Source organism: Equus quagga, chromosome 14 (genome assembly GCF_021613505.1).
Source record: "Equus quagga isolate Etosha38 chromosome 14, UCLA_HA_Equagga_1.0, whole genome shotgun sequence".
Classification (NCBI taxonomy): Eukaryota; Metazoa; Chordata; class Mammalia; order Perissodactyla; family Equidae; genus Equus; species Equus quagga.
The window spans coordinates 21859115-21873429 of record NC_060280.1 but is presented as its reverse complement, the minus strand read 5'-3'; the positions used below and the strand labels follow the sequence as shown (position 1 = coordinate 21873429).

The 14315-nt window shown below is 40.5% G+C and overlaps 1 protein-coding gene across 1 annotated transcript in view; it reads left to right on the top strand.

Annotated features, from left to right (window-relative positions):
- Positions 1–6160: 6160 nt before the first annotated feature.
- NLRP14 (NLR family pyrin domain containing 14) overlaps positions 6161–14315 on the top strand; it is a 36840-nt gene continuing 28685 nt past the window's right edge. Inside the window, exons 1-3 of the mRNA XM_046684764.1 lie at positions 6161–6288; positions 12469–12829; positions 13637–13708. Of these exons, the coding sequence (XP_046540720.1) occupies positions 12538–12829; positions 13637–13708 (364 nt within the window). The 5' untranslated portion in view covers positions 6161–6288; positions 12469–12537. The remainder of the gene's footprint in view (positions 6289–12468; positions 12830–13636; positions 13709–14315) is intronic.

Here is a 14315-nt window from a genome sequence, read left to right as displayed (position 1 = left end):
CCCGGCGCTCAGCCGCCAGCGTTCCCGGGCGGAGGGCTGTGCGTTCCGGAGCTCTGAGCCTAGGATGGGCCCGAACCATCCCCAGTACAAACGACACAGGACTATTCTAGGTGCTTTTAGGGCCCCTGGGAAAGGGGCAGGGCTGGTGGTTTAGAGAAATGAGCCGCCGGCCTCGGAGAATTCGGGGACCCTCACGCCCCGCGAGCGCGGGAACCCCTCAACGGGAACCTGGGGAAACCCTTGCTGTCAGGTCGCCAATGCCGGCGAGGGGTGGTTGCGCCCGCTCTCCCGCGCCCTTGACGGAATGGGCACCCGGCTAGCTCTGGCTCTAGCATCGTCCCTAAACTCCAGGTTGGAGTCACGCAGCCGCGAAGAGGACCTTTCAAATTCCAGTTTATGGTTGCCAGGGACCCGCTTCGCTCCTGCCGACGCGCTGGTCGGCTCGGGCTTTCCTCCCTCCTCTCTTCCTGCCCAGTCCTGGGCTCCTCTGGAGACTCAGGCAGAGACGGGAAAGGCAAGACAGGACCAAGGTGGAGCCGGGGAAAGCAGCCCCCTCTCTGTGTCCTGGGAAGAGCAAAAAGAGATCCAAGCACCTGCTCCTACTATCTAGTTGAGTGTGTTATATTAGGAAAATGTTTTCAATTCCTCAAGCACTCTCCCTCAACTTGGGCTGGTTCAGTAGTAGTCAACAATTTATTAGGCAAGGAACCTTCGTTAGGGTAGTCTTTAAAAGCAAGGCACTCCTTGGATTCTAATCTGACTATCCCACTTATCGGTGATGTGAACTTGGCGGAATGATTTAATCATTTTGTGTCAGTTTCCCCACCTTTAAAATAAGCATAATAACTATTTTATAGGCTTGTTATTAGAAGTAACTGAGTTAGTTTAGTCAAAATGCTTAAACCGGTCCTTGGCACATAGGAAGTACTCCATAAATATTAATTATGCATTTACAGTTTAATGTTTAGCAGGAGTGAGTGGTCCAGGGCCTACACCTGTGGCTCCCACCACGAAATAAGAATCTGAATTTCTTACGACTCTCAAAACGACATTTTGGAAGTCATTGTGCGTGGACCCCTCCCTGGCTTAAACATTCAGAGACAATATGGCATAGCATTTAAGAGCTTGAGCTTTGCTGTCTCACAGAATTGACTTAAAAATCTGTCACTGTTACCCATTAGGTGATGTCAGGAAAGTTATTTAATCTCTCACCCTCAGTTTTCTCACCTTAAGATGAAGATTTTAATATGGTTAAACTGTTATAGTTGATAGTCAAAATCCTGAATGCACAGACATTGACCAGTAAGAACGAGCACTGGGGGTGGGCTGCTCTCCCACACTGCTTCCAATAGAATAATATTCCGATAGCACATTAGTCCTGATTGTTAAGGAATAAGTGGGATAATCCATATAATTTGTTTTCAGCATTCTTGGGACACAAAAACATCAAATGTTAGCAGTTGATGCCCTTATTTAACTTATAATCTCATTTTTAAAGTGTGCTTTGAGACTAAATTATTGTGTATCAGAGGATGTCAGAGGTCTAACTCAGTCTCCTGCATTTCAAACTTTTTTAAACTTATTTTGAGAGGGAAGTGGAACCTATGGTTTTGTTTCAAACTGATTGTTTGCTAATTAATTAATAAAGAACAATAATTCTTAAGGCCTTTCACCACAGACACACTGATAATAACATAGTTCTCCATGTCAAGGTTGGGGAATACTGGGAAAAATCAGGGTTTTTTCATTTTAAGGAAAGTGACTGGGTCTCCTATTTCATAAGGTCATTCACAGAAAAGAGCAGTAGCTCTTAGTAGTTAAAGTTAGACGTGGATCCTAGGGGAGACTCTCAGAAAGGGCTGTTTAATGAGCTCTTCTATTCCCTGCTCTAGCTGTCTGCTTCTCCTAAACCAGAGAACTGGGGCTTGTGGAGAGAAACCTTGAGCTTAGATCACTGGTTCAGAGACATGATGTTGGACCTCTCTAGAGCCATCCTCTTCCTTATGTGCTGGATAAGACTGTGGAGAACAGCATCAGAGCCTAGGTATGAGCACTTGAAAGTGGTGTTTCTTGACAAGAGCCTGGACCTCAGGTTGGTGGACCCCTTAGGAGACCTGTATAAATTTACTGGGGCTCTTTGACTCCCAAGATGCCAAGAAGAAGCTGAACACGTACACTGACTGTCCCCTATGCTGAGTCTGAGAGATTATAAGGAGACTAGTGAGCAAGAGGCTTTTATCCAGGTGCCTCAGTGGGAAAATGGCAGGCTTCATGCTTTTATTCAACAGCCAGCAGTGGTAAAGACCTCCTTGCCTCTTGGTCTTCTCCTATGTGTGGGACTGCTAACTTAAAATACTCCATTAACCAGATCTAAACCTCAATGAACTGACAAAAAAAAAAAAATCCCCAAAACAAAAACTCAAGGGGATCCAGTTGCCAGACAGAGAATGATGAATAGAGACAAACAGAATGTGCATCTTGGGAAATATAACTGCTAGAACAGCAGATGACAATATGAATAACAAAAAAAGAGCATCAAGTACAACATTAACACTTTCTGGAATTTAAAAAAGTATATATAATACTTTTAAAAATTAAATTAAAATTTAATAAAAGATATCTATATCTATCCCTATCTCTTTCTAATGAAGCAATTTAGCAATTGAATTGGAGATGGTCACTTTTGAGACCCAAGAAGTTGCCTAGATGATTTAAAGAAATACCCCAAAGCACAGAGGAAAAAAGATAGAGATGGAAATCATGAAGAAAAATAAGATAATACGCTTAAAGGATACATCTATGAGATCTAATATGCAGACAAAAAGTTCCAGAAGAAGAAAAAGGAGTAGACAGAAGGGCAGGAATAAATGAATAACAAAATCATAGAAAATTTCTCTGGGCCGAAAACTTTTTAAAAGGCCTGAATCTACAGAGCTAAAGAACTCACAACATTTCAGTCTGGATTAATGAGTAAAGACTCGCACTAGACATATACAGATATAATTTCTACAGGCTAAGGATAAAGAGAAAACTTTATAAGTTTTCAGGCAGAAAGGGCAAGTTATCTACAAAGAAAAATGACATTAGTCTTATCATTTGTAATGTTGGAAGCTATAAAATGGTTAAATAGCAGCTATAGACTGGTAAAATAAAGGGGCTGCAATCCATGAGCCAAAATGTAGTCACCTGTCCTGATGAAATAAACATTTGAGGATTTGCAAGAATGCAGAGTCTGTATCACTCAGGTCTTTCCCATCTGAAGACATAATTTAAGAAAGGGCTCTAAACAAATAGCAAATACACTAAGAGGAAAGATAGAAAAAATATGGAAAAAGAAATAAAGCTATGATTTAAAATGAATACTAAACCTAAAGTAATATATAAAGAATGCAATAAATTATCAGTGCATGTGCTAAAAGTGAATGGACTGAATTTTCTCATTTAAAGGAAAAATATGGAAAAGAAATAAAGCTATGATTTAAAATGAATAATAAACCTAAAGTAATATATAAAGAATGCAATAAATTATCAGTGCATGTGCTAAAAGTGAATGGACTGAATTTTCTCATTTAAAGGCAGAGACTGTCAGACTGGGTCAAGTAACAAAATCCGCCCATATGCTTTTTAAAAGAAACACCTGTGAGCTTGGTCAAAAAGCTACCAGGCAAACAAAAAAGCAGAAATTTCAATCCTGCAGAAAGCTAACCGAAAGTTAAGAATCAAATAAAGAGAGAGACTTTATATATTGATAAAAAATGTCCAGAGAAAATTAACAAAAACTAATTATGAGCTTTGTCATCCTTATCCCCAGCTGATGAATATGCTTTTAATTGCCCTTATTAACTTCACACCTTATTAATTTCATGAAGAAGAATGGTGTCTCTCCTTCCAGCTGCAGGGGCATGAGGAGACATCTCAAAACCTTTTCTGAGATGCCTTTTTGTTAGTAGTTGTTAATTAAGAAGACTTTCATTTTCCATTTTATTGTTTAGAATTTTGAGAAAAAGGAGGCCTGAAAAATTAAATTTTAGCAAAAGTAATAGAAAAAAGACAAAACAGAATTTTTAAAATAATAACGCAGTAAGGGACAAGCAATGTCTTTCCTCAGAAGGACTTCTTTCTGTGGAAGAGCTAAATCAAAGGAGAAAGAAACAAGATTGCACTAAAATGTATGATATTATAAAACTTGTGTTTATGTAAAATTAAATATGATAGGTATATGTAAATTAAATGAAAATGAAAAAGTGGTCTAATTTATTTTTATTATGGTACACTTTGGGACCCTCAGCTTTTAAAACGTTGTTCCTTTAATAGTCTCCTCAGTTTTTTATTTTTCATGGAATAAATATGTTCTATTTCATGGTTTTAGAACCCAAACCTGTAACACTGATACTTCTCTTAAGATGTATGTACTTGTGAATATAATAGTCAGCACATTTCTTGAATGGCTATTACATAACCAATTAATATAGTAGACTGGAGCCAAACCAAGAGAGTTTACCTTGTTTTCTCTCACCTCTGTACTATGGGTTATACTTTTTAGTTTTTATGTGAATCTTTATAATCTAGGGCTCTAGTTTCTGACTGTGATTGAGGCTGTTGGATCCATCTGGCTAACTAGCATGACTGAGCCCTTCATATCAGTTGCCTACAGTGTAATTTGCTTGATACCAGCAAATACTGGCTCATGCTTTGCCAATAAGGTTTAAAGCTCTCCATGAAGATTCAGCTGGAGAAATGGTACTTTAAACAAGGTTATGGACAACTCTAGAATCTCCTAAATGTTGCTACTATGTCAATAGGAATGGGTCTTTAGAATGGGTAATCCTGAGAAAAAGGAAGCCATCGTAAAAGGACACACATTTGCCCATTTGATCCAGAGGCCTCTCATCTGAGAGACAATTCTAATTCCTGAAAGCTGCTGGACCTATTAGGATCTAAGCCAACTTTGAGATCCCTGTTTTCAGGGGCCAAGGCCATATATCCACACAAAGCAGTTCTAGTCATGTGGGATTTGGATGAAATTGCACTATCACATATCAACACAGAGTCATGGTGACCATGAGGCTTGATTTGACTCAACTCTTCCTCAAATATATCAAGCAGGCTCTTGTCTGAGGCCTCTGCGCTTGTTATTTCCTTCTCCTAGAATGCTCCGTCTCCCAGATATCTGCATAGCTCACACTCTCACTTTTTGCAAATGTCACCTTAGCAGTGTCTTCCCTTTCTACCCAGAGAGAAATAGGACCCACCCCCTAACCCTTACCTCCAGCACAAAGTCTGTTACCCCACTCTGTTTTTCTCCACGGCAATGATCACCATCTGATACACTACAGTTCAATGTCTGTGCCCCTTCAATACAATGAAAGCGCCAGAGAGGGAGGCGGGAGCAAGACTTCGGATGTTTTGTTCGCTGCTGGAGAGGGCCCGGAAAACTGGCAGGCACGAAGTAGGTGCTCAATAATTACATGGATTATTGGATGGAGGAATAAAGGGCTGCTGCTAATTGGGAGTCAGCCAGTATGCGAAAGGTCATCTGGAGCCAGGTTCCAACTCCCAGACCCCCGCTTCCCCCAGGTTGAGTTCTCAGGAAAGGAAGGAGGCTGTGTCCCCGAGGTGCACCGCACGCAGAGGATCTTATATTGCACCAGGTTATCTTCTCCTAGGAGCAGTGCGCGGTAGAGCGGGTCTGAGGCTCAGGCACCGAGCGCCAGCGTAGGAGCAGCGCCCCTTGCCCTGCCAGCCAATGGGAAGAGAGACTCGCTGGGCCGGGCCGAGAGGTTCCAACCGCACCCGGCGGCCCACGCAGCTCTTCGCGCGCGTTTGCTGGGCTCGCAGCGGAGGAGGAAGATTAGTCGTGAAAGGAAAAAGGGTGAGTTCCCCTTTCACATCAAACAGCAGGTACCTGTTGAGCTGTTCCTTTCACCTTTTCCTTTCCCTCTTCGTTTCCTCGCTTTCGGCCCTGGGATTTAACCTTCGCAACCGACGTCCACTGTGACTCAAGGTATGGAATGATCCTCCTCTTCTCTGGGGGTGTTTTGCCCCCGCTAAAATAGGATTAGATCGCCTGAGAGTCTTTCCAGCGCCCACATTCTGCGTGGAAGACAAAAAAGGGGATGCAGACCCCGGGCCGAGGCCCAAGAGGAGGAGCTGCCAGGACTCCCAGGGAAGAGAACTTGGTCCGCTAGCGGGCGCGGGCGAAGATCCGCGGGAGCGGTCACTCCCGGTGCGAGGCGAGTCCGCGGTCTCTTGGGGAGGCGGGGAGCCCAGGCTCCGGTGCGCACGTGGGTAAGTAGTCCACTTTCGGTGGAGACCTAGTGTGGCCTTTAGCTCGAGTGCAGTGCCTGCTTCCTAACTCGCGTGAGGTCAAGTGGTATGATTATCCCCACTTTCACCAGTCCTAGGGAATTCCAGCACGCCTCTCTCCTCCCTGCCCGAGAGCAGGTGTTCGTTCTTCAGTCCGAGAATATTCCCTCTTGCTGTGCTCCACTTATTTAAGGAATGTGTTTTGATTAAAGAAAGTTGTCACAAATTGTCGTAAACCCAAAACACGACGAAGTTTATTTTGGTATATTTTCTTTGTCTTTTTTATGTAGAGGTTTTGTTTTAATTCTTTAGTAGCAATCCTCATATTCTTACTCTACTTTTAACCCTGCACGTGTTGCATATTGCTGCGTGAAGAGGTCATTTTAATGACTGTGCCATATTTTTATGCGTTTATTTCATTAATCATAATTGAGTTTTAGTTTGGCAATTATTTACTACTTGAAATAAACACATGTGTGCACAAAACTTTCTTTTCTGTGCTTGGGATTCTTTCCATTGAGTAATTTCCCAGAGAGAGGTTACTGGTTGAAAAGTCATGCATGGTTTTCAAGTTCTTCATAGTTGTGGACATGCACCTTTCCAAGAGTGTAGCAGTTAACATTTATACTAACAATAGCTGCTCCATTATGTGCTCATCGTCATGTGATATTGTTTTTTAAAGCTTATTTTTGCCATTTTGATAATTGTGAAGTGATATCACCTGGTTTGTGTTAGTTTCGCTATCTGCTTAAGTTTGAACATTTTCTGAAATACTTGTTAGCCGTCTACCTTTTTTCCCTCTATGGATAGATTATTAGCAATAATTTGCTTTTAGTGCTTTTCTAATTTGTATTATGTCTTTCTGGTGATATGAACCTTTTAAAAACTATATTTTAGTGTGAACTATAATTCATATAGAAGAGTGCATTAAACATAAATGTGCAGCTTAGTGAATGATAACCAAGTGATCGTCCATGTAAACCATCACCAGGTCAAGGAATAGAACATTACCAGTGCCCAAGAGCCCCAGGGGCACCTCCCTGATCATAAATCCTCCCTGCCTGCAGAGGTAACACGAAACTCACTTTTATGGTAGTTACTTCCTTACCCCTACCCCATTTTTTATACATGCATCCATAAACAATATATGGTTTATTTTTTTATTTTTGATCTTTTTATGAATGGAATTATACGATACATAATCTTTTGAGGTTTGGCTTCTTTCACTGATTATGTTTGTGAGATTCACCCTAGTAGCGTATAGTTGCAGATCATGTATTTTCATTACTGTATAGGATTTCATTGTATGAATTTACCACAATTTATTTGTTGGTTCTACTGTAGGTGGACTCTTGGATCTTTTCCAGTGCTTAGGAATTACAATATTGCTGCTGTGGCTATTCTTGTGTGTCTCTTGGTATACCTGCACACACATCCCTGTTGGGTTGATTCTGAAGAATATGATTGTTAGGCCGTAGGGTATGCATATCTCCAATTTAAAAATAACTATTTTATTTTAGAATAGTTTTAGATTTACAGAAAAAGAATTGTCTTATACCCCTCACCCAATTTCCCCTATTTTTAACGTCTTGAGTTACCTTAGTGTACTTGTCACGACTAAGGCAATTAAGACTGTTAATTAAGTGACACTTAGCTTAGGTTTCAGTAGTTTTTTCCTAGTTCTTTTCTATTCTTGGACCCTTTTCAGAATACCGTATTACACTTAGTCATCTTGACTCCTTAGTCTCCTCTGGTCTGTGAAAGTTTCTCAGTCTTTCTTTGTTTTTGATGACTTTGACAGTTTTGAGAAGTACTGGTCAGGTATTTTGTAGCCTATTATTTTGGGTTTGTCTGATGTTTTCCTCTTGGTTAAACTGGAATTATGGGTGTTGGGGCGGAATATCACAGTGGTCATGTGCCACTCTCATCACATCATATCAAAGGTACATCCTATCAACAATGACATGACTGATGATGATAACCTTGATCACCAGGCTGAGGCAGTGTTTGTCAGGTTCTCCACTTAACAGATCACTAAGCCCCAATCACTAACAAATGGGTGGGGGTGGGTTGGGGCTAAGACCCACCTCCTGGAGAAGGGAATATCTACGTAAAGTATTTGGAGTTATTCTACAAGAAAGATTTGTCTCTTTCTCCTCATTTATTAATTTATTCATTCATTTATCTATATCAGTATAGACTCATGGATATTTGCTTTATACTTTGGGTTGTAATCCAATACTGCATTATTTATTTTGGCCATTTGGGAGCTCTTTCAGGTTGGCTTTTGTGTCTTTTTGAGGTACTCTTTCCTTTTCTTTTCCTTACTTTCTAGCACTACAAGAAGCTTAGGCTCATCTTGTATATTCCCAGCCCTAGTCCTAGAATCAGCCACTTCACCATAGAGCCCTGACCCCTCTTATTGGTGAATGGTATTAGAAACCAAATGTGGATCTGGGTGTGTATCTCCAATTTTAGTAGTTAAGGCCGACAGTTCTAAAGTGATTTTACTAATTTACACTTCAACTATTTATTTGTCAAGTTTCCTGTAAACATTTTTGCTGTTTTTGGTTTCGTTTTGTGTTTGAATTCTTATGGAGAAGAGGTTTTAATTTCAACATAGTTAACAATATATCTCCTAATATTCATCCTGATTTTTGGTCATTTCCCTTAATGTGCCCAAACTGGTAAGTCCCTCCTCTCCTAAAGTGTGATAAATAGTCTCTGCTGTTTCTCCCCTCTGGTTTGAAGTATTAACGATTTACTGATTTACTGTATCTGAGATTTATTCTGTGAGAATACTAATTACTTTTTGTCTGAATGGTTTACAAGTTGTCCTAATACTCTGCACTGAGTGCTTCCCTTCCCAATTACAGTATTTCTTCTATTATATATTTGAATCTCATGGGAATGTCTTTCTCTGAGTTATGTACTCTGTTTCTTTGATTTCTTCGTTATGGTCATATCATAGAGAAGGACTGATGAGTTGTACACTCAGCAGTAGAGGGTATTGCTTTGGAAGTGGTTTCAACTGCAGGCAATTTGCTGCCCTGGGACATTTGACAAAGTCTGGAGACATTTTGTTTGTCACAGCTGTGGGAGATGGAGGAGGGTTCCAATGGCATCTAGTGGGTAGAGGCCAGGAAAGCTACTAAACATCATATAGTGCCCATACAATGTCCTCCAAATAAAGAATTATCTGGCAAATTACTGCTATAGGTGGTTCCATTAGACCCATCAAGAAAGGAAATCAGGCAGGAGTATAGGAAACGGGTGGGAATATCTTGTTTCCTAGATACAATGTCACTTCCCCAAGACTTTCTCATCTCTACCCTCTATAGAAAAGAATCCCTCCTTCCTTTGTGTTCTCCTAGAACTGCCATAGCTCAGAAGATTGCCATTATATATTTAGAGGTCTTCCTCTTCCCATAGCCCAGTGTTCAGCACAGGATCAGGTATCATGGAACGTGGCCACACAGGTTTCATTTAACTGTGACTCGAAAAATGGAGTGAAATTGAAAGGCAGTGGTACCTAGTAGGAAGAGAATCAGCTTTGTAGTCTGATAGGCTACTTGTCAACTGTGTAACCCGGGCAAGTTTCTTAATTTCCAAGTCCTCATATCTATAAAATGTGGATAAGACTAAACTTTCAGGAGTATTTTTAAGACTAGAGAAAATTTTCATAAAGAACCTATACACCGTAGATCCTCAACAAATATGGCTATTATTAACATGTGCTGAATGAAAAATTTATTTTGAACACGTGTGCTCTAATTATTATAAGTGGCAAAAGTTCACATAAATAAATTTGAAAATTGAAATGAATCTTCTCCAACCACAGGTTCCCATTTTAGTTTAGAACATTTTGGAATTTATGAATGCCTTCACGTAAGAGGAGCAACAACAGACAACATCTGTTTTTTCCTTCCCAAAAATGTGAACAAAGGAAGACCACAAAACAAAGAACAGTTTCTTCAAAGAACAGCATAAAACTTTTGGGAAGGATACCAGAGTCTTTCTGTCAGAACTATAGCCCTCATGTAGTAGAGACCCAATAGGATTCAGAACCATATAGGTCTTGGCTCAAAGGGGCACCCAGAAAGGCAAGAGGAAAATGAAGAAAGTATAGGATTATGAGAGCCAAGAAGAGAGAGAATATCAAGAATTAAGTTATGGTTACAATAGCAATTATACATATGGCACTCTGTAAGTTAGGTGCATGCATTAGCTTCTGATCGTCGCAGAGGTAGATACTGTTATTTTCCTGCTTACTGATAGAAAATTGAATCCAAAAATACCTATTGGGTTTTGCAACAGGGTGGTAATTGGTATGAGTTATCTCAGCAGAAGTGTGGTGGCAAAAGTTAGATTGCAGAGGATTGAGGAGGTATAACATGTAAAGGAGAGAAGACTCTGAGAGGTTTGACTGTGAAGATGAAGGGGACGTGGAGTTAAGGGAACATTTGTAAAAGACTATAGTAGATTTGGGTGTGTTTAAGTGTTAAAGAGGGACTTAGAGAACAGGGAGGGGTTGAAGATAGAGAAGAGAGATCACTAATGGATTAAGTCCTTTAATAATTGGGTACTCATGTGATTCAGATCACAGGTGGAGGAATGAACAATAGAAAAGGGGAGAGAGCCCCCTTCCTTTGTTACAGGAAAGAGGAAGAAAAAGATTGGCCCCCACACAGTGATATCTGTACATTTCTAGGTGAAAAGTTCAGGGTGTTGTGTCCTACGCCTCATTTTCCCTCACCTACCATAGTCTGGATGTCCTGGGGAAATTTCACTGTTCCTTTGAAGTTTCCTCAAATTTACTCCTTTTTGCTTCTTTTTAAAAAATTACTATGGAATCTGTTTTGGTCACATTCTAATCTGTAGTCTAGAATAATTCTGCAGTGCAGTTAAAACAAAAAACCCTAAAACAGCTGATAGCTCACCAATTGCTGTAGGATAAAAAGTCCTGATTTACTATGTAATTTTGAGATAATTCACTTTCTGTTTAAGAAGTGAAATCTCCCTTTGGTACATTTTTATTTCCCCCATCTATCTTTTCCAATCCCATTGGCAAGAATGGGGGGAGGCATTATGGAAGATTAGAAAGGGGAGAGTTTAGAGAAAGATCTAGGTTGAGTTTCAGCTGTACCACTTACTAGCTCTGTCTCTTGAAGCAAATCACTGAAGAGGAAATGAGGAACTTGAAGAAATGGTTTAAGTGATTAACTGGAGTACCCATGCTGAATAATAAATTAAATAAGGCTGTTAAGATGGCTGATAAATAAGAGGAAAACACAAGGCTCAAAGACTAGGATTTGATAGAATTTGAAGAACTGTCACAAAGGGATTGAGGGCATGAAACTGCTCAATTAGCTGGAAGGTATTAGTAGAGAATGGGTTATGGGACTTTGCAGTTTAAGAGTTTGGGTAGTCGTTGCTGATGAAGTCTGGATTGAGGACATCAGAGTGAAACATGGGAGTGAAATAAGGTCATGGGAGTTAAGGTCAAAGATGTGAGAGAATGCTGTTTTGGATGGGCTTTAATTTTAAACTCATCCAGAATAATGTGTGTTGGGGAGTGGATGCGAAAGGAGCTTGTGAGTTAGGAATGCAGACTTTCAGTGACTGCATATGGATTTGTGACAGAGATGACATGACAAGAAGAGGTAAATGGAGGCATATGCCAATTGCATGTGCTTCAAGAGTAATGGTTATTGGTGAGGGTACAATAATAACATTTTATAGGCTGAGATATATGTTGAATGTTGCTGGGAGAGAGAAGGGATGAGGAAAGTTGCCAACACTTAGTAGGAACCTGTTCTGTCCCAGGTGATCTATGAACTCTACCTCATTCAATCCTTACCACCGTCCTCGGAGGTTGGTTCTGATATCTTCACTTTGCAGAAGAGCAAACTGAGGTTCAGAAAGATGAATTGCCTTTCTTTATTTCTTACAGCTCATAAGTGGTGGGACTAGGAGTAACTCTTGGGAGGGTGGAAGAAATACACAGTGGTCTTTATTAGAGGAATGCTTTTATGATAGAAAACGTATTACAGAGGACACTAGGTCAGTACTGAGCCTAATAAATTGGGCTTCAACACACGTTTGTTGAATTAATCTATATTTTTTATAGGTATTTCATTTTCTAATCTTACTTTTCCATAGGTCCCATTTATTCAACATTCTTTTGATTATTTTCCCCCACTGAAGCCTGACTATTGGTCTGTGGACAAGATGACAGATTCATTGTCTTCTTCCTTCTTTCCTGATTTTGGCCTGCTATTGTATTTGGAGGAGCTAAACAAAGAGGAATTAAATAAATTCAAGTTACTCCTGAGGAATGCGACCATGGAACCCGAGCACTGCCAGATACCCTGGGCTGAAGTGAAGAAGGCCAAGCGGGAGGATCTGGCTAACTTGATGAACAGATATTATCCAGGAGAGCAGGCCTGGGATGTGGCTCTCAAAATCTTTGGCAAGATGAACCTGAAGGATCTGTGTGAGAGAGCAAAAGCAGAGATCAACTGTGAGTGATGCTAGGGACATATCTGGGGATAGGGAGAAGGAGGTGCTTCCTGGAGCCCATTGGAATGATTCTAAGAAAGGGATTTGGGGATTAAACCATTCTGTGGGACACAAGCTCCGTGGTGGTCAAGTACATTGGGAGCTTGTTGGATCATTTGAGGAACAGTGAAGAGGTAGGAGGGTTCTGAGTCCTATTACTCAGCCTCGCTCCTTAATTGGGGGTAATTCATCCATCTTGTACTAATTAGAATGATAAAAGGAACTGAGCAATACAAATTGTCCCATCTAGTGTTCCTTTGCCTAAACTACAAACAAAGTCATAGGCCAGGCTAAATTTTAAGGACTCTCCAATATCATTTAAAATCTTTGCTGAAATATGAGGAATGGACAAAAAGTTATTAAGGGATATAAGCCAGTATTTTTAGTCATTCCCAGGTATGGAATATTATAGACATCTTAAGTTCCTTATTCATATACAAGGCTTTACAGCTACTAAGTGTATATCCATTATTTCCTTTCAGCCTCACCATATCCCCATTAGGTCAGTACAGACGAGGAAACTTAGGCTTAGACTAGACGACTTGCCCAAGAGTTAGAGGGTTGGGGGCATGGCCAGAGGCCTCCTACTTCAGTGTTGTTCACACCACATCACTTCTTCCTCAGCTAAGTTGGTGGATTCTGAGGCTCTGTTGGCTCTTTTCTTAAACCGAGATGGTCATAGAATTGGACCTCTGAGAATAGTTCTGGCCATCACCAAAGCTCTCCTTGTTTTTGGTAAATCTCATGATCCTGTGGGAACCTCTTGCAGGGACCGCCCGGAGTATGGGGCCAGAAGATGCCAGGGCCGGAGAGGCACAAGGTGATCAGGAGGCAGTGTTGGGTGAGTAGATGGACTTTTTGTCAGATTTGGGAAGAGTTTGAGCTTTTGAAGCATGATGGAGTTTTATCTCCCAGGGGACCTTTGTTCAATTCTTGATAACTTCTTCTAATATCCTACCTGTTCCCTGTCTTTCATTCAAAATGAATCAACAACACTGGCTCTCTGGCCAAAGTCAGAATCAAGGCCATGTTAATTCAGGGCCTCCAGAGAGCAATATTTGGAAATTCCCAGTCAAAAGTTGACAGTCTAATGAACAAAGGTATATTCATGTCTGTGTTTTATGGACTAAAGAGTCCTTGACTTGGCAGGGACTATTTGGTTTCTCACATCCATTCCCATCCTTTAGAAACGATGCTGTAATTGAGTTCTAGGGGTAGTGACCAGTTAGTTCGTATAAAATGTAATTTCCAGAACCAGGGCTTTCAGTCTTAGTTCAATACCATTTCCATTCCCTTATTTTCTTTCAAATTCAACGTAGTTGAATTCCAGTTTATATAAATGGAATTACGGTAGAAAGAAAACTGGACCAGGTGAGAAGCCTTTATTCCTAACTCAGCTATGCTGCTTTCTAAGATGTTACATTATTTCATTCAAGAAATAATTGAGA